The sequence below is a fragment of the Schistocerca serialis genome, chromosome 6 (genome assembly GCF_023864345.2).
Source record: "Schistocerca serialis cubense isolate TAMUIC-IGC-003099 chromosome 6, iqSchSeri2.2, whole genome shotgun sequence".
Taxonomy (NCBI): Eukaryota; Metazoa; Arthropoda; class Insecta; order Orthoptera; family Acrididae; genus Schistocerca; species Schistocerca serialis.
In genome coordinates this window covers 439,652,456-439,672,756 of record NC_064643.1, presented here as the reverse complement: position 1 = coordinate 439,672,756, position 20,301 = coordinate 439,652,456, and the positions used below count along the sequence as shown (strand labels likewise).

General features: G+C 41.1%; 1 protein-coding gene and 1 long non-coding RNA gene across 2 annotated transcripts in view; one reads left to right on the top strand and one right to left on the bottom strand.

Moving 5' to 3' along the window:
- Positions 1 to 20,301, bottom strand: part of LOC126483921 (heparin sulfate O-sulfotransferase) — a 78,211-nt gene that overhangs the window by 13,228 nt on the left and 44,682 nt on the right. Inside the window, exons 5-7 of the mRNA XM_050107197.1 lie at positions 19,756 to 19,853; positions 19,395 to 19,552; positions 377 to 599 (exon numbers count right to left, since the gene is read on the bottom strand). Coding sequence (XP_049963154.1) covers positions 379 to 599; positions 19,395 to 19,552; positions 19,756 to 19,853 — 477 coding nt within the window. The 3' untranslated portion in view covers positions 377 to 378. The remainder of the gene's footprint in view (positions 1 to 376; positions 600 to 19,394; positions 19,553 to 19,755; positions 19,854 to 20,301) is intronic.
- LOC126483922 (uncharacterized) overlaps positions 1 to 20,301 on the top strand; it is a 53,013-nt gene that overhangs the window by 22,066 nt on the left and 10,646 nt on the right. The window contains exon 2 of the long non-coding RNA XR_007587789.1: positions 1,920 to 2,082. This is a non-coding gene — a long non-coding RNA (uncharacterized LOC126483922). The remainder of the gene's footprint in view (positions 1 to 1,919; positions 2,083 to 20,301) is intronic.

Below are 20,301 nucleotides of genomic sequence, written 5' to 3'. Positions count from 1 at the left end.
GCGCTGAATCATAAATGCACAAGATGTCTTGTGGGTGAAATTAGAGAAAAAAGTGTTTTTTTGTGAGCTTCCAACTATGATGATTTCCAAGCTTCCGCTCCTATCTCAAGCGTTTCTTGCCAATCTTTACAAGTACCAGTTGATGAGGAGACTTTGTCACATTTGTGGCTATTTCTGGGATTTTAATTCAGCAGGTTTATAGTATTTAGCAAGTTTCATTCTTTACAGGAGATATACATGAGCTCATCTTACATGGACACTAATAGGTGTGGCTTACTGAAAATTACAAATAAAGGGAAACACAAAAATATGTGCAATTTATGGCAGTGAACATATAAAAGTCATTAAACATGAAAATAGTAGACAGATTAACTACCTTCATTTTGGACGTATTTTTTCATAAGTAAACTGCTGCACTTTCTCAGAGTTTGAACTATCCTTAATTGCCAGTATTTTCTTTTTTACATAGTGGAACTGCTCCAAAGCAAACTCATAAAGTTCATTTTCCATCTTCCATATTTTTGACTGTTTTATAATTGATACTGTTTCTTCAGACGGTTCTATTTTCTGTGCAGTTTTTCTTAAATGGGATTTCTTACCTAAAACAAAGCAATTATTAATGAAAAAATGTATAATGTATTTCGAGTGTAACATAAGAAAGCAAACCCAACATTTCACAATGAATAAGTGACCAGTAATAAGGTATGAAACGAGCAAGAACATCTGTTTCTTATATTTCACTCATATATCTGTCAATTAAAGTTGCGATAGTGTGCACTATTACTTCATAACACCTAAAACTGTTTGAAAATTTACAAATGTGTCTGCAACTCCTAATTCATAACAACTTATACAAATACCTGGGTGTAACAGTTTGTAGAAATATGAAACAGAATGATCATGCAGAATCAGTCATAGCTACAGCAAGTGGCTCATTTTGGTTCATTGGTAGGACACTACAGAAATATGATCAATCTACAAAGGAGATTGCTTATAAAATACTTGTGCAACCCACTTACAGTACTGGTCAGGTGTGAGAGATCTGTACCACAAGCAGCTAACAGGGATTATTGAACTTTTAAAATGAAGTGCAACATGAATTGACATAATTATGTTTGTTTGACCCATGAGAGAGCATCATGGAGATGCTGATAGAACTGAACTGTCACATGCTTGAAGATAGGTGCAAACTATACTTTGAAAGCCTCTTTAGTAAGTTTTAAGAATCAACTTTGAGTGATGAATCTAGGAATATAATAATATACTCCAATGTGTTGGGCCCATCGGGATCATCAAAACCGAATTAGACTAATTACTGCTTCAACAATTCTTCCCCCATTCTGTAAAGGAATGGAATGGGGAAAGCCCTAATGAAAATGATAAGGTTGCAAAAGCCGCAATACCCCTGATCCAAAAACAACACAATAATTTGGATGATCGGACGTACAACTACTTATTTAATTCAAAACTGACTAGCAGTTTTAACAATTATTACTCCTGCATAGAATTAGCACACCAAACAACAAGACTCAATAAGAACATGCAGAATTACTTGACAGTTGGCTGAACAGAGGTATTACACCACCATAATTAAGAAGGATGAGGAAGCGGAGGAGGAGGAAGGGAAAAATGAAAAAAGGAACTGCAACAATGGTCTGTTGAGACTGATGTTCATAAGGGCCAAGCTTTTTTTACTGTGTTAAATTCTAAATGTCAATTGTTTGTAGTATTATTACTATGTACAATGATTTGTATCATTATTAATAAATATTTGTTAAATAAACTGAACTTCTGGTACAATGGAAAGTGCCCCATTTCACTGCGGCTTGCAGCGTTATGGATGTAGATGTAGACGCCAATGTGTAGTGCTTCACAGTTTTTCATCATCAATTTAATTACTGTTTCCTTACCTTTTTCAGTCTATTTGCAGTTGCTCTTAAACCTACACAAACCTGGACAAATAATCTGCTATCCAAGTCTCATGGAGACAATCTTGGGAGTCTTAGAATACAGAGGCCCGCTATCTATGTAATCAGAAAGACTGGGGTCAGACAATGATATCAGACAGCTCCGAACAACAACGTAAGTTTAGAAACTAAGGAAAAATCTATACTCCTTTTTGCATGAGTGTCCATTACTCACTTCTTTAAATTTAAGTTGAATGGTGAGCCATCTTTCTAACCACATTAAAAATTAACTTTAAGACACCAAGTAATATGTATAATTAAATATATTAAAAATAAGTGAATTCTACAAAGAAAGGAATGGAAGATTGGGATTTAGTGTCACACTGTTGAGGTCATTAGAGGATGCATGATAAGTTATGATTAGAAAAGGATGGAGAAGAAAACCACTTGTGTCCTTTTGTAAGTACCATTGCAAACCATGTTAATAAACATGACTGGTGAAGAAATTGTACATTGCTTCTGTTGAATACACTGCGTCACCTCAGTTGTTATGAATTCTATGGGCACAAACTACTGATTACAAGAGAGCTCTAAGATATGAATCCATATCACATATAAGGTATAGATGTATTCAGGGCCTGAAAAAGTTCTAGGGGAGTGAGTATGTGTGGGATTATAAAGAGATGAAAGCAGAACATGTACACCTATATCACACATTGCACACGAGCTGGCCACAGTTCTTAGACAGCTGAAGATGCTTACGGCCACTGTCAGCCGTCTGCAGGCTGCTGCCCCATGGTGTGGCAGCAGCAGAGAATATGGCACATCGCATGGAATACGTCAGGTGTTGCTTGCTTTTCCTGTGGGCTCTGCTGTCAGTGCACCTTCCAGTGTACCGGCGCAAGGGATCTGTGCTCACTGCAGACTGAGTGGCGGATTGCTACATGCTTATGTCTCTTGAGTCGGAGAGTCAATGTGGAGGCTAGCTGTCTCACCTCGCCCCCTATTTCTATGAGTGGACAGGTGGCTGCTCCTTCAGTAGGGTCTGAGTGGGCACACAAGTACCAGAGGGGGAGGGGGGGGGGGGAGGGGGGGAAGGGTTTATAAGTTATCAGAAGCTCCAATGTAAGGTACATTATGCAGCCCCTTGGGGAAATAGCACTGATGGTCAGAAAGCATTCCAATGTGCACTTGATATGTCTGCCAGAGGGGGTGGGCCCTCATCCAAGACATAGAGCGCGCTGTGTGCAGTAGACAACAAGCTGCTGCTCATGTTGACATCAATGACACTTGTAGCTTAGCTTCTGAGGCCATCCTCAGTTCCTACATCTGGCTGGCGAGCATGGGGAAGATAGTTGGCCTCACTCATGAACTGCAAGTAGAGTTCACAATTTGCAGCATCATACCCGGAGTCGAGCAGGGTCCTTTGGTTTGGAGCTGAATGGAGAATGAAGCAGAGGTTCCATTGATTCTGTGACAGTGATGGCTGCAGATTTATGGACTTGTGTTATGGGGTGTGCAGTTGCAGGACTCTCCTTGATAGGTCAGGGACGTACTATACAAATGCAGCAGCTGCTTGGGTTGCAGAGTACTTGTGGACTGCACACAGTTTTTTTTTAAGCTAGGTGGTAGAGTGAGGTCTTGTGATGAATGCTTGCCAGTCAATATGCAGAGAACGAAATCAGTTTCTGTACAAAGTACACACACTTCGACTGTCACAATTTTAACAGTAAACTGTTGAGGTATTCATAACAAAGTTCCTGTACTTACTGCCCTCCAGGAAAGCTGTCACACTCAAATTACCCTCAGAACTGAAAGCTGGCTGAAATTTGAAGTAGGAATCTCAGAAATATTTAGCAAGGCATGGAACATTTATCAAAGAGACAGATTTAGATGCCACAGGAGAAAGTGTGTTCAGTGTTGTTGACAAAAATTTTGTGTCTATCGAAGTCAAAATTGAGTCTGCCTGTGAAGTTATCTGGACACTGGTTGCAGGCCTAAGTGAACTCAAGTTAATTATCGAATTTTTTTACTGGGCAGCTGATTCTGTCATAACAGTTTTAGAATAATCCACAGGAAGTCCATGCTCAGTAGCATGAAAATACCCACACCATGCAATATTAAATGAACAGACCACCATTTGACTGTATTATTGTTTATTTAATTAAGACCCAGATTCAAGCCTTTTATGCCATTTTCAATTAATTGAGTTTATGTCATTAACATATATTGCAGGCCATCAAAATGCTGAAATCTAGGTCGTAATTAAATAAACAACAATACAGTCAAAAAGTGGTGTGTTCATTTAAAAATTATTTTATGACTGTTGCTCAGCAACATCAAAAATTGTTTCATGCAGTATTAGTTGGCGGTGGTTTTAATCTACTGAGTACAGACTGGGACATCTAAGGATTCACTACAGATGGCAAGGCCAGGCAGACTTGTGAAGTAATTTTTAACACATTTTCCAAAAACTGCCTTGAACAACTAGTTAGACAACCCACATCTAATGGATATATTTTAGACCCTTCAGTTACAAACAGATCTGATCTTATGGACAGTGCCGGTATAGAGACAGACATACTGATCATGATGCCATCATGGTGATGACAGTTATTAAAGACAATAAATCCATCTATAAGGCTAGGACAGTATTTATGCTAGATAAGCAGCCATTAGCATCCCATTAAGATGCTGAATGAGCATCATTTAGTTCCAATATAATGGACCTAGAGAAATCATGGGCAAAGCTAAAACTGAATGTAAACTGTGCTCAGGAGAAATATGTGCAAATTAAGTGGACTGAGGATGGAAAGGATCCTCCGCAGCTTAATAATCAAATTTGGAAAACGCTGAGGAAACAGAGATTGTTGCACTCTCGGTTCACACAAGAACGTGCAAATGTTGCCAGAAAAAAGTAGGAGAAATTCTTGTGTATGTAATACAATCAATGTGTGAAGCATAAAACTTCCACAGTCACACCTTAGCAAAAGATCTTACCAACAACCAGAGAAAATTCAGGTCATATTTAAAACCACCAAGTGAGTCGAAGGCATCTATCCAGTCACTTGTCGATTAGTCTGGGGTGGCAACAGAAGATAGCAGAAGAAAAGCTGAAATTTTAAATTTCACGTTTAAGAAATCATTCACGCAAGTACAAATGTACCAATATTTGACTGTCACACAGATTCCTGCAAGGAGGACATAGAAATAGGTATCTGTGACATACAGAAGCAACTGAAAGAATTGAAAACAAAAAAAAAAAACGTTGCCAGGCCCAGATGGAATCCCAAGTGACTGCAAAAAAGCACAGATGATTACTGTGTATAACAAAGGTAAAAGAACAGATCTGCACAATTAAGGACCAATATCTTTGACATCAGTTTGCTGCAAAATTCTTGAACACATTCTGAGTTTCATTATAACAAATTTGCTTGATACAGAAAAGATACTGTCTACAAATCAGAACAGATTAAGAAAGCATTGCTTGTGCAAAGCTCAGCTTGTCCTTTTATCACATGATATCCTGCAAATCATGGATTGACGGCAACAGGTAGATTCCATAATATTAGATTTTCACAAGGCATTTGACATGGTACCCCACTGTAGACTGTTGACAAAGGTCTGAGCATCTGGTTTGGTTTCCCAGATATGCGACTTTGTAAGTAATAGAACCCAGTATGTCGTTCTCGACGGCAAATGTTGATCAGAGACAAGGATATTGTCAACAGTGCCCCAGGGAATTGTGATAAGACTTCTCTTATTTTCTATACACATAAATGCGTAAATGATCTGACAGACAGGGTGAACAGCAATTTACAGCTCTTTGCTAATGATGTCATGATGTATAGGAAGGTGTCACTGTTGTGTGACTGCAGGAGTATACAAAATGACTTAGGCAGTATCGCTAGTTGGTGTGATGAACTACAGCTTGCTCTCAATGCAGAAAAATGTAAGTTAATGTGAATGAGTAGGAAAAACAATCCTGTAATATTTGAATACAGCATTAGCAGGGCACTGCTCGTCACAGTCACATTCATTAAATATCCAGGTGTAATGCTGCAAAGCGGTATTAAATGGAACGAGAATGCCAGGTTGGTAGTAGGGAAGGTGAATACTTTCAATGGAAGAATTTTCAAAATGTGTAGCTTATATATATAGAATATGGCATACAGAATGCAAGTGAGACCCATTATTGAGTACTGTTTGAGTGTTTGGGATCCTCACCTGCTCAGATTCAAGGAAGACATTGAAGCAATTCAGAGGCAGGTTGCTAGATTTGTTACCAATATATTCGATGAGTATGTCAAGGTTACAGAGATGCTTCATGTACTCAAATGGGAATCTCTGGAGGAATGATGACACACTTTCATGAAGCACTGTTGTGGAAGTGTAGAGAACCAGTATTTGAGGCAGGATGCAGAGCTATTTCACTGCCATCACCATACATTTCACATTAAGGACCACAAAAATAAAATGTGAGAAATTACAGTTTGTACCAAGGTGCTTAGAAAGTAATTTTTCCCTCACTCTGTGAGTGGAACAGAAAAGGAAATGATTAGTAGTGACATGACGTACCCTCCACTATGCACTGTATGGCAGCTTGTGGAGTATATATGTATGTGTAGATGCAGAATACAATGGTTACATTCAAAGTTATTACCATTAGTAAGTTCTATAACTATGCTAGCGCCTTTGCTACTTTTCAAAGGGACTTTGGAACTCAATTTCTGGAATACATCTATATACACACTCTGCAACCCACAGCACAGGGTATTTAGCATGTACCAAACAATAGGTTCTCTTCCCATTTCACTTGCCTATGGAGGGTTCAAAGGGCGAGTGCTTAATATCTCTGAACAAATTGTAATCAGTCTAATTAATCTTGTTAATATATATATTGTTAATATATATATTTTGTCAGCCTCTGTTCACGAGTCTGGGTATTTTGACATTGGCCCAGACTCGTGAACAGAGGCTGACAAGAGGTTCGTGATCCTTTCAGAATGGGAAGAGTTACCCCAAAATATAATGCCATATGACATAAGCAAATGAAAATAAGCAATGTAGACTAATTTTCGTGTCGAATGATCACTCACTTCAGATACCGTTTGAATAGTAAAAACGGTAGCATTAAGGCTTTGAATAAGATCCTGCACATGGGCTTTCCACAGCAGCTTACTACCTATCTGAAGACCTAGAAATTTGAACTGTTCAGTTTCACTAATCATATGCCCATTCTGTGAAATTAAACCATAAGGTTTTGTTGAATTGTGAGTTAGAAACTGTAAAAACTGAGTCTTACTGTGATTTAGCATTAGTTTTTTTTCTACACTGGATTTATGTCATGAACTGCACTATTTGAAACTGAGCCAATGTTGCAATCCATTTCCTGTTCATAAAAATTGTTACATCCATGTACTTGTCTGAGTTGTTCTGATTCCAACTGAGACTCACTGATATGTAGTAAAAGTGTAGCATGTTTCTATGGTTTGTGAAGTGCACTGCTTTACATTTAAGTACATTCAAAGTAAGTTGCCAATCTTTGCACAAGTTTGGAATTTTATCATGACATGCCAGGATGGTTGTGCAGTTTTTTCAGACAGTACTTTATTATAGGTAACTTCATAATCTGCAAACATTGTAGGTTACTACACATAATGTCTGTCAGGTTGTGCAGCAAATTTCTCAATACACTTGCCTGGGGTAGGCATGATTCCTCCTGTCAATGACTCTACATCCACGTTAGCATGCTGTGTTCTCCCCTCCAAGACATCCTTAATCCAGTCAAAAGTTTTTTGGTTTGCCATATGATAGTTATTTTATTAAGAAATTTTAATGTTGTACTGACTCAAATGCTTTCCTGAAGTCTAGAAATACTACATCCATCTGCTCGCTTTGATCCTTGGCTTTCATGACCACTATTTATGGCATAAGGAGATCATTATGTTCGAACTCAGAACCTGCAACAGGTAGACATAAATGAAATTGGACTGTAGTTTTGGGGATCACGCCTGCAGCAGAAAGTCACTGGCTTCAGTGTTCATGTTTCGCTTTCCTATCCTGTATGTCTGCTGCCTTCCTCCAAGCCATCAGCTATTCTTCACCAACCGCTCCTCCTGCTTCCTGACTCTTCCTCCCTCTAACCGTGCCACTTGATAAAACAACTCACTGCAGTCATCTGTACGAAGCAGCTTTTATCTGGTCATTTTCTGGTAAATTGGAATGAATTTAACGTAACTGAAAGACACCAATTATCCTATGAAAGCCTATTTAAAAAGTTTCAAGAGCCAGCATTAAGTGAGGAATCAAGGAACATAGTGCAACCTCTACGTACCACTCTCACAAACGACCACGACGACAAGTTTAGATAAATTACAGCATGTGCAGTATACATTGCAAAATTAGTCTCTCTTGATATTCACAGCCCGTTCTCAAGTATTCTTATGAAAGACTGTACAGATACTGAATCCCACATATTGTGTTTAAATGACATGAATTCAGAAAAACAGCTGAGCATAACCAATACATACTTGTTCCATAGATCATGAATACAACATTTCGTAATGATGTGGAACGTGTCATTTTTAACATAAATTTTCTTTACACAAAATAATTAATTTTTTATTTTTATCTTTTTCTTTTTTTCGTTTTTTTTTTTGCAATTAGTACTTCATATCTAAGAATTCATCTATTGAGCAGAAGGAGCTGTCAATCAGAAAATTCTTTTAATTTGCTTTTAAATGTTGGTTGGCTATCTGTCAGACTTTTCATACTATTTAGCAAATGACCAAAGATTTCTGTGGCAGCATAGTTCACCCCTTTCTGTGCAAAAGTGAGATTTAATCTAGAACAGTGAAGATCATCCTTTCTTCTAGTGTTGTAGCTATGCACTTCGCTGTTATTTTTGAATTGGGATGGGTTATTAATGACAAATTTCATAAGTGAATATATGTATTGTGAAGGTACTGTGAATATCCCGAGTTCCTTAAATAAATGTCTGCAAAGTAATCTTGGGTGAGCTCCAGCAATTATTCTCATTACACGCTTCTGTGCAATGAATACTTTCTCTTTTACTGACGAATTGCCCCAATAAAAGATACCATATGAAAGCAGTGAATGAAATTTGGCACAGTAGGCTAATTTACTGATATGTTTATCACCAAAATTTGCAATAACCCTAATAACATAAGTAGTTGAACCTAACCGTTTCAACTGATCATCAATGTGTTTCTTCCAATTCAATTTCTCATCAATGCACATACCCAGAAATTTAAAAGTATTCTGCCTTAGCAACAGACTTCTGTTCATAGTCTATATTTATCAATGGTGTTATGTCATTTACTATACAGAATTGTATAAACTGTGTTTTCTCAAAATTTAGTGAGAGTCCATTTGCAGAGAACCACTTAATAATTTTCTGAAAAACATTATTTACAATTTCTTCACATGATTCTGGCTTGTTGAGTGTGATTACTATACTTGTATCATCAGCAAAAAGAACTAGCTTTGCATCTTCATGAATATATTGTGGCAAGTCATTAATGCAGTAGCCACCAGACAGATCGCGGGAGGTGCACATCGGCATGGCGCGTCACGGACGGTAGTTGCCGCAAGTAGAGTCCCTTCCACCAGAGGGCACGCGAGAATTCGGACGTGACCTCTGCCGGCATAACAACAACAACAACAACAACAACAACAACAAGTCAGGCAGCACGGGCCGTGCCCAGTCAGTTAACATCGGGCCTGCCTAGGACTCACTTCTGGTCTATGCTAAGTGAAGTGCTACGTAAACGTGAACAGTGTTACTACACAATTGGCGACGAGTAGGGTCGTTCTTTCGCATGTTGCGTCGTTGTTCCGGTTTCGCAGCTTCTCCACGGCATGGAGGATTTAGTGCGAGTTTTGGTTGAGCAGCACACGGAGTTCATGGCCACCATGAAACAAGTGCTTCCAGCGTTGCTCTCCACGCAGTCTGCTCCAGCGCCGTTCCCTCCTCCCTTTCCCCCCGTATGACGAGACGGCAGAGGATTGGGACGCATATGAACATCGTCTTCGGCAGCATTTCCAGGCGTTTCATGTTGCCGATGCGGAGGTATGTTGTGCTCTCTTCTTGTCTTGGATGGCTCTGAGCACTATGGGACTTAACATCTATGGTCATCAGTCCCCTCGAAAACTACTTAAACCTAACTAACCTAAGGACATCACACAACACCCTGTCATCACGAGGCAGAGAAAATCCCTGACCCCGCCGGGAATCGAACCTGGGAACCCGGGCGCATGAAGCGAGAACGCTACCGCACGACCACGAGCTGCGGACTCGTCTTGGATATCTCCCTTGCTGTATCAAGTTTTGCGGCAGCTAGTGCCGTTCCAGGAACCCTTGTCCTTGTCTTTTGACGCATTGTGTTCATTGCTGTCTTCATATTATCGCTGCCACATGCATGTTGTGGCGGCTAGGGTCGAGTTCTATCAATGCAAGAAACAGCCCCATCAGTCTTACCGGGCGTGGGCCACTACCCTGCACGGTCTTAGTCACAAGTGTCATTTTGTCACGGAGCAGTCGCGAGAGTCGTATGCCCATGTTATGGTACGCGACGTCATTGTTCGTTCGGTCCCTGATAGGGAGGTCCGGCAACGGGCCCTGCAGTTAGAAGACCCTTCCCTTGAGGAAGTCCTATCCATTGCTCAATCGTATGAAGTCTCTCACGCCGCAGGTCAACAGCTGGAAGCGTGGTGCGACGTCACGGCGGTTCAGGGCAGTGTGTCCGCGTCCACTGTGTCCGGGGTGGACAACATGTGAGCGGTACAATCCGGCTGTTACGGCCGCTCCCGCATGGCGCGTAAACAGAATTCTGGCCGCCGGCCCCTGTTGCCGTCCAGTGCATCGTGCTATATACATCACGATCGGTCAGAGTGCCCCCAGCATTGGGCCATTTGTCGCAAATGTAATAAAAAAGGTCACATTGCTAAAGTTTGCCGCTCAGCCTCAAAAGAATCGAAGGAAGCAGGTACAAAGGACATGGACGTTGACATTCAGGAAGTTTCATCGGGCCAGGCTCCCGACACATCGGCACGCAAACTCGTTATCGAGGTGTTGGTTCGGTCACGCCGGTTACAACTGCAAGTAGATACGGGTGCGGCAGTTTTGTTGTTGAATGCACAAACTTATTCCGAGCTTGGATCGCCCCCGTTGACGCCAGTTTACCGGTGTCTACGCGGTTATGGTAAACAGTTCATTCCCCTACTGGGTCAATTCACTACCGACGTGACTTACAAATCAGTCACTCAGCCTATTACTTTTATTGTTGTCAGTGATGCGAGCTCCACTAACCTTTTTGGCCTGGATGCCTTTCAAGCTTTCGGTTTTTCTATCACTGACACCATACAGTTGGTCTCCGAAGATGTTCCCTATCAATCATTGAAATCTTTGATCTCAGACTTTCCAGATATCTTTGAGGAGGGCCTGGGGCGTGTTTCAGATTTTGAAGCTCACTTAACGTTGAAGGCGTCGGCTTGCCCGCGTTTTCTATGTGCGAGGCAGATCCCCTTGGCTCTGCACCCTCAGGTAAAGGAAGAGCTAGACCGGCTGACAGCCCTAGGGGTCATTCTTCCCATTTCTTCTAGTGAGTGGGCTTCGCCCCTTGTTATTGTAAGGAAGCCCTCGGGAAAATTACGTCTTTGTGGCGATTTCAAGGCCACCATTAATTCCCAATTGATGGTGGAAACCTATCCTTTGCCTCGTGCTGATGAATTGTTCTCTGCCGTGGCGGGAGGCCAATATTTTTCGAAAATCGATCTTTCGGAGGCTTATCATCAAATACCACTTGATGAGGACTCCAAACGGCTGGCGGTCGTCAACACCCCGTTTGGCCTTTCCCAATACCAGCGGTTGGCCTTCGGAATATCCAGTGCCCCGGCGATATTCCAGCGTTATCTTGAGCACGTCATGTCGACAATCCCTCATGGTATTAATTACCTGGATGACATAATTGTCACGGGCCGCAGCACGAAGGAACACTTGCACAACCTTCGCACCCTCTTTCTCAAATTCAGGTCTATGGGCTTGCATTGCAACCTGCATAAGTCAAACTTCTTCCAACCGTCCATTGAGTATGTGGACTCCACCATCTCATGGCACGGTATCCAGCCACTAGGAAGTTTGGTCCAAAGTATCATCGACCTTCCTCGGCCCGCTTCGCTGAAAGAGTTACAAGTTTTTTTAGGCAAGATAGCTTATTACCACCGGTTCATTCCCAGGGCTTCCACTGTAGCCCGCCCCCTGTACTGCCTTTTGAGCAAGGGTGTTCCTTTTGATTGGTCACCTGCATGCGAGCGAGCGTTCACCTCGTTGAAGGGCCTCCTCACGTCAGCGCCTTGTTTGGCTACTTTTGACCCCCATAAGCCGTTGGTCCTGGCTACAGATGCTTCGCAGTATGGGGTGGGGGCGGTCCTGGCCCATCGCAACGCAGACGGTTCCGAGCAACCACTGGCGTTTGCGTCTAAAACTCTTAGTCCCACGCAGGCCCATTACTCCCAGGTGGAAAAAGAGGCTTTGGCCATTGTCTACGCTGTTACCAAGTTTCACACTTTCTTGTATGGCATGAAGTTTCAGTTAATCACTGACCATAAGCCGTTAATATCGTTATTTGGCCCTGCCTCTTAGATTCCGGATAGGGCGGCCCACAGACTACGGCGCTGGGCCTTGTTCCTCTCTAAGTACCATTATGACATTAATTTTCGCCCTACCGGACAGCATGCCAACGCCGACGCTCTTTCCTGTCTTCCAGTGGGCTCGGATCCTACGTTCGATTGAGAGGAGATTATGTGTTTTCATTTGGATGTGGCGTCCCGCCAAGTGGTTGACGGCTTCCTGACCACTAGTTCTCGAGTTGCCAGGGAAACAGCAGCTGACCCGGTTCTCCGGCAAGTAGTTTGCCTCATTCAGCAGGGGTGGTCATCCCGCCCTCCAGGCCGGGTCTCGGACCCTCTTCGTAATTATTTTATTCTACGAGACCGCCTCTCGGTCTTGGAAGGAGTTCTCCTTCTGGCTACCGATGATACAGCTCCTCGCGTGGTTGTTCCTGCAAGTTTACAAAGGGAGGTCCTCACGTTATTACATGCGGGGCACTGGAGTGTTTCCCGTACTAAAACCTTGGCTCGCAGACATCTGTACTGGCCCGGTATTGACAGAGAAATTGAGCACTTGGTGGCCACCTGTTCCCAGTGTGTGAGCCAACAGGCATCTCCCAGGGCAGCGTTCTCTTCATGGCCGCCGGCAACCCAAGCACGGGAACGTGTTCACATCGATTTTGCGGGCCCGTTTCTCAATGGCTTTTGGCTCATTGTCACTGATGCTTATTCCCGATTCCCATATGTGGTTCGCTGCTCCTCAACCACTTTAGAAGTTGCAATCCAGGCACTAGCCAAAATCTTTTCTGTGGAAGGTCTGCCAATCACCCTGGTCTCGGACAATGGACCGCAGTTTATTTCGCAGACCTTCCACGATTTTTGTAAGCGCTTCGGTATTCGGCATGTTTGCTCTCCCCCCTTCCATCCACAATCGAATGGGGAAGCCGAGCGCATGGTGCGCACATTTAAGACGCAGATGAAAAAGTATATGCACGAATTTCCTGCGGAGGAAGCACTGACATTTTTCCTGACGGCATACCGGACCACACCAATGGGAGAACGCAACCCCGCAGAGCTCCTCCATGGGCGCCAACCTAGGACTCTGCTGTACCTCCTCCGGCCTGGTCCTCGCCAGTCTTCGCAACATGGAGTACCTGGCTTTCCACTGGGTATGTCGGTCTGGGCCCGTGGGTTTGGTCGCAATCCACGTTGGATACCGGCGGTGGTCCTGCGCCAAAATGGCCGCCGGCTCTATACCTTGCAGGCGGGGGACCGGGTGGTACGTCGTCACCAAAATCGGCTACGTCCACATTTGGGCATCCACCCTCCGACCTCTCGGACACCGGATTCCCCATTGCCAACACCGGTGTTGGTTTCTCAGGGAACGTTACCGCCTCTCCCTGCTGTGACTCAGCCGCACTGCGATGGTTCTCAGCCTTGGCAGCCTCCAGTAGCTCCAGCATCAGCATCGCCATCGTTCGAGATGCCCCACCGAGAGCCGGCCCCCCTTGCAGGCCCGGTTTCTCAGGAGGCTGGTTCACCTGTGGTCGTCCCTTCCCCATCGTCCCCGCCACTGGGTCTTGCCCCTCCCGAGGTGGGATAGGATCCTGAGTTCGACGGTTTGTCGCCCGTTCTGTCCCGGGCTCCGGTGGTGGGACAACGGGGGCCTCTTCGTGTGGGTCACTTCCAGCCGTATTCGAAGGTTCCGGCTCGAGGGTTGGCAGATCCCCTCGACTCCGGCCTTCCAATGGATGTGGAGGTCATCACTCCTGCCCGACGCTCCACCTTCCGACGCAGTGGATCACAGTGGCTTCACCCCCCAAAGGAGGAGGAATGCAGTAGCCACCAGACAGATTGCGGGAGGCACACATCGGCACGGTGCGTCACGGACGGTAGTTGCCGCAAGTAGAGTCCCGTCCACCAGAGGGCACGTGAGAATTCGGACGCGACCTCTGCCGGCATAACAACAACAACAACAACAACAACAACAACTCAGGCTGCATGGGCCGTGCCCAGTCAGTTAACATCGGGCCTGCCTAGGACTCAGTCCCGGTCTATGCTAAGTGAAGTGCTACGTAAACGTGAACAGTATTACTACAATTAATATATATTAAGAACAACAAGGGACCCAAGACTGAAGCCTGTGGGACACCATTCTTGATACCTCCCCAGTTAGAGGACTCTACTGATTTTTGCAGAGTATCTGTACTGTTAATTTCAACCTTCTGCATTCTTCCAGTTAAGTAAGCTTATCTACAAGAATTTCATGATCACACAATCAAAAGCCTTTGAGTGATCACAAAATATCCCAATGGGTGATGTTTGGTTATTCAATGCATTTAATATTTGATCAGTGAAAGTATATGTAGCAATTTCTGTTGGAAAGTAGAATGCCATTTATATCAAAACTATTTCTGACTTCAAGTAAGCTATTACAAGCTATTACTAGCAATGGGTTCATCCTTAACCTGCTTGTTAGTAGAAATGTTAACGACAAATGAGAGACTGATTAGAGAGTATACTGGTGAAGATATGTGGATGATATTTTTTGTATGTGGAAAAATTCCATTAGTCAAATCCAGAAGTTCTTGCAAAGTACAATCGAGTGGCACATAAACAAAAAGGTCAGTATGGAGTTAAATGGTTTCACCCTTAATTTTCTAAACACCAACTTAAAGGTACACAATAGTAACAATAAACATCAGCTGGGCCCCAGCATGTCGAGACAGTGGCCATATTTGTGTCAGTTGCGTTCATCCTAACTTCCTCTCTACACTGAACAGCTTACAAACATGCAACATTCCATGACACGATCCACCATCTCCTTGCTATCTCTATGTCCCAAGAAGATTATGACCAGGAACTTAACACAATAAAAACAATTGCTTATTTAATTCCAACATTATTGATAATATTCTCAATAAAAAACTGAAGAAGCAAGGCAGGTTCCCTCTGTACCTTGTGAACAACATAGGTAGACCAAAAAGGAAATGATGCAATTTATCTTTTGGAGTTAAAATTGCTAATAGGATAGGCTAAATTTTAAAAGCAAAGGGTTCTCTGTATTTTTTATTTCCCACAAACATTAAGCAGATGTTTCTTCAATTCACAGGATAAACAACCTGTCATCACGAAGAGCAGGGATTATAAGATCACCAACCAAGAGTGTCAGTCCTGCTATATAGGAGACTGGGCAGTCAATTTCAGAGGACACCAAATAAGCTGGAGACTTAACACACCTTATTCATCGTTTGCTAAACATTGCTTAACCGATACCCACAAATAAGTAAAGATGTAGAAGTCTTGCATATAGAGGCCAAGCTCATTCAATTAGAAATATTTGAAATTAAAGAACAGATTTGCATATCCCCACATTTAGAACTGAATCAGCAGACTCAATTCAATGATTCACACCTTTTATATAAAGTTATAGCTTCTACATAGAAGTGTAACTAATAATATTTTTGGGAACATTGTGCTTTCATTCATAAATAGGTAATCACGCAAATACCCATTCTTGTGCACATATCTCTGCTCCAGTGTATGTTCATTTACAATTAGAGTAAATGCTACCCTAATGAATGTTGTAATGTTGTATAACACAAATGGAACTGTATCGAAATAGTCAAGAGAGATAACTTTTATGATTTAAATCAAGAACTGATAGATTAAGAAGTTGATAGGTGTTTATCTGCGCTCGGCTTCCAATAATCACTTGAGTACTGGAAAATGGGCTAACAACCCAAAACCTAGGTCATACAAAAATAATTAACTTTCACAAGAATAAAGTATTTTGTTTAGAGTTGAAACAAATGAGCTCTTGGTCACAATTTTTTGTCTTATTAACCAGGTTTCAACACTTCTAAGAGTGCCTTCATCAGAATTTAAATGTTTAAAGTAGGCTGTAACATAATTACAAATTTATGGGAAAAGAAAATTTTTATATAAAAATGTAAGTACTGACTAACAACATAAGACAGAGACAGTACTTACATGTCACGTATAAAATGAATAACAGGCCAAAAGGGCTTTAAAGACAAATTAAAAAAAAAAAAAGAATGCATGAAGGTGAGCCACTATGGGGTGCTCATATCTGTAAAGCCACAGGTAGTAACATACTGAGGTGCCCGTGTTAACAAGTGCAAGAAGGTGAACATGACACCAAGAGTGCCATCTGGTAGTTGTAAATATAAGTAGGCCACTTAACATTTAAATTATAGACAGCTGAATGTTAAAGTGAACAGTATTTAGTACTTGAACTCACAGGCAAAGTTTTATATGATTAGCTGTTCTCATATACAATGTTTCACCAAGAACACACAGTTGAATCAATTAAAAAGTGCACAGAAGAGTCATTTAAGTAATCATTCTACCCATCCTCCATAAGCAAATGATATGGAAAGAAGCCCTAATAAGTGGTACCATGGGAAGTAACTTTTCCTCTGCCATGAACTTCACAGTTGACAACCATATATGTAGATGTACATGCTAGCCTTCTTGTAGATGGATATGATCTCTGCTTTCTTCCAAGTACTGGGCACAGTTTGTTGTTTCAAGGGATTTACGGTAAATTTGGTAAAAATGGGAGCAAACTCAGCTGCAGATTTTATACATAATCTGATAGGGACTCCATTGGCCTTGTAGCCTTTTTAATTTTAGCTGTTCCTCAATGCTACTGACACTAACAGCGGGTCCCTCCCATTATTAACTATTCTGGAATGTCCTCTAAATGTTTTCTATTTAAAAATGGAATGATCTCCAGGGGAAAAAAATGGTATTGGCTGCATGACCATGGAAGTGTAGCAAACAATGACTAAGAAAACGATGTATGGTGATTGATCATCAGAATACTAAACTTTACAACTAATGTTCTTTCTTCTCGCACAGTTAAAAGGTCCAAATTAACAATTTCAACTTCATATGTCCAATAACATCTGTTAACACCTGACATACTATACAGGGTGCAAACAGTAGCTATTTATAATTAACCACAGAGGTGTGGAGCAAGTAAAGACGATCATTTTGATATAGCACACATGTGGTGTGTCAAGTGAGGAAACAAAAACTGCCTAAGCTACAGCACATGCAGTGTGCGAAATTTTCAATATTCTCTTGCTCTCTTCACGTAGACTGTTTGTCCTAGAGAAAATACGAATAAGACCTTTTTAGCAGGAAATTTAATGTATATTAATTTTGTACAAGGATACTTTTTTGCAAGAGGCTGTGCTTTTTGAGTTATTGAAGAAAAAAGTGATCTTCAAATGTACACCCTCTCCTACACTCACTTTTACCCACCCCAGTCAATATTTTTATCACTTTTTTCATGGCTCTCCCTTCTGTCACTGCACAAAAATTTGTGATTACATGAATTATTTCCCACATTCGGCCTTTTTTGGTCTCTGCTGTCTATGCTATCATGCCACTGGCTTAGTTGACTATTTCATTAATATTATTAATTTAAACTTTTCCTGGAGAGTAATAAAAGTAAAATTACCTTTGTAAATGTTATGCAAATACTAATTATGTTTACAATTTGATCAAAACCTTAACCTTTAAAAGCACAATAGTTTTGTAGTACAAACAAAATGATTTAACTTTTAACAAATTTGTTTGCATGGGCATCCTCTGCAGCAAGCTCAGAAACATTTGCTTTGTAAATTAAAACCACCTTTTCTTCCTGCACTATGTTTCATTTCTCCCACATGTGTTTCGCCTTTTTCCCTTTAAGGCATCCTCAGTGGGATCTAGAATGATACAGATTTGTAGATTACAAAACAGTTGATGTCACATTTTTACGTAAATAAGTGATTATTTACAGTTCTTCACATTTTTGGTTGGCATCTGGTCATATGCTGGAGTCGTAGTGTGCACTCTGGCATGCATCCAGATGAGAGGAAACGCAGATGCTAGTAAAAAATGCAAAGGACTCTCAGTAACCACTTACTTACATAAAAAATGAGATGTGAACTGTTTTATAATCAACAAATAACACATATCAAAACAAAACTGTATCATTCTAGATCCCACTGAAGATGCCTTAAAGCAAAAAGGTAAAAGTCATGTGGAAGAAATCAAACACAGCACAGCAAGAAAAGGCGGTTTTTATTTACAAAACAAATATTTAATTTTTAATTTTATGCTTTCACAATTCATGAAACTGGGAGGTAAAATTCACACAAACATCAGTTTTACAATTGGTAAGTGTAAGACTAATCTGTGTGCATAATAATAGCCCAGTCAGCAAATACCAAAAAAGGTCATAATCAGAGATAGTTCCTGTAGTCTTAAATTTTTGTGCAGTGGTAGGAAGGGGTGTCATGAAAAATGTACTAAAAATTCTGACCAGGTGGAGGTTGAATGTGAGGGTGGAGGTGCATTTGAAGGGACTTTTATAAGTAAAACTGCAGCCTCTACTGAAAACACATCCCAGTACAAAACTGAACTACATTAAATTTCCTAAAAAATGATAACAGTCATGTGTTTCTCTAAGACAAACAATCTGTGTGAAAATAGCGAGAGAATATTGAAAACCTCAGGTGATGCATATGCGCTGTAGCTTAGGATGTTTTCATGCATCAGTTTGAGGTGGTTTTCCAGCTTGATAGCCCACTAGTTTCCTCTATAAAATTGTTCATTCTGAATTCCTCAGCACCACTGTGGTACATTGTAACAATTATTGTTTACACCCTGTATATGTATCTGCTTACAGTTACTATCTTTTACCATTTCCTCACACATTTATCCATTACAATTATTCTGGATAAAGTTAACTGTAATTAATTTTACACCAGGCAAGAAAGATAAAACAGTTGAATTCTATAATGTAAGTTTAAAACACAAATAAAAATAGCTTACTGGTTTCAAAATGAGCAGCTGCACCACGGAAAAAGTTAGGAAGTGCCGCCTCCAATATCTTCACAAAATCTGCCAGTTCTTCAGTGACTCCAACTAAGAAATAGTGATTGATAAGATTTCTTTTTGCTTCTTCAAGGGCCCACTCATTTCCTGGAATCCTACAAATACAATTTCCCTCAAAAAATACAATATTTGATAAGTTGAGGCTTAAGTAATTTGGAAAGGGATCCAGAAAGAGGGATTACTGGAATTGGTCAGAACATCAATAGTGCCCTATCTCAAAAAAATAAAATAAAATTAAAAAATTGGAGTTATTGACTATAATATAGAACAGAACTGTTAGTGATTGTTGAAAACTGACCAACACGGTGCTGCATGCCCACAGAAGAATGGAATCTGGAGCCACATATTATCAGGATCACAATCCGGCTGGTTTAACTGCACACATTCATCAAATGTCTGAAATGAAATTTAACGAATATTAAAACAATCATAACCTTTTTATCACAAGGTAACGCAATGCAGTTTTCACTGATGAGAATATTGCTCAGTGTAGTACAAAGAATATAACAGCTTTAGCTTTTCTGTTTGTAATTATTTTACAATTGGCTCTTTACCAATATAAGAGTGAGATTCTTGAAGAATTCCTTCAGAAACAAACAGACAGACATCACATTTTAATAGAGTCTGTAATGGCATTACTATTAAAAGCTGTGCTGTTGCCTTGCATCTGTTTTGTGTATATTAAAATGAACTGAATGTATAGAAACATTCCACTGACCACAATAGGCAGGGATATGACTTTGAGTCTCCGAGTGGCACACAAACCACTGTAGCTGTCTGTCTCCTAGGTCACATCCTTGACTTTCCATGTAAATTGATGCTCAGAGGAATGTTGCTTCCTTTC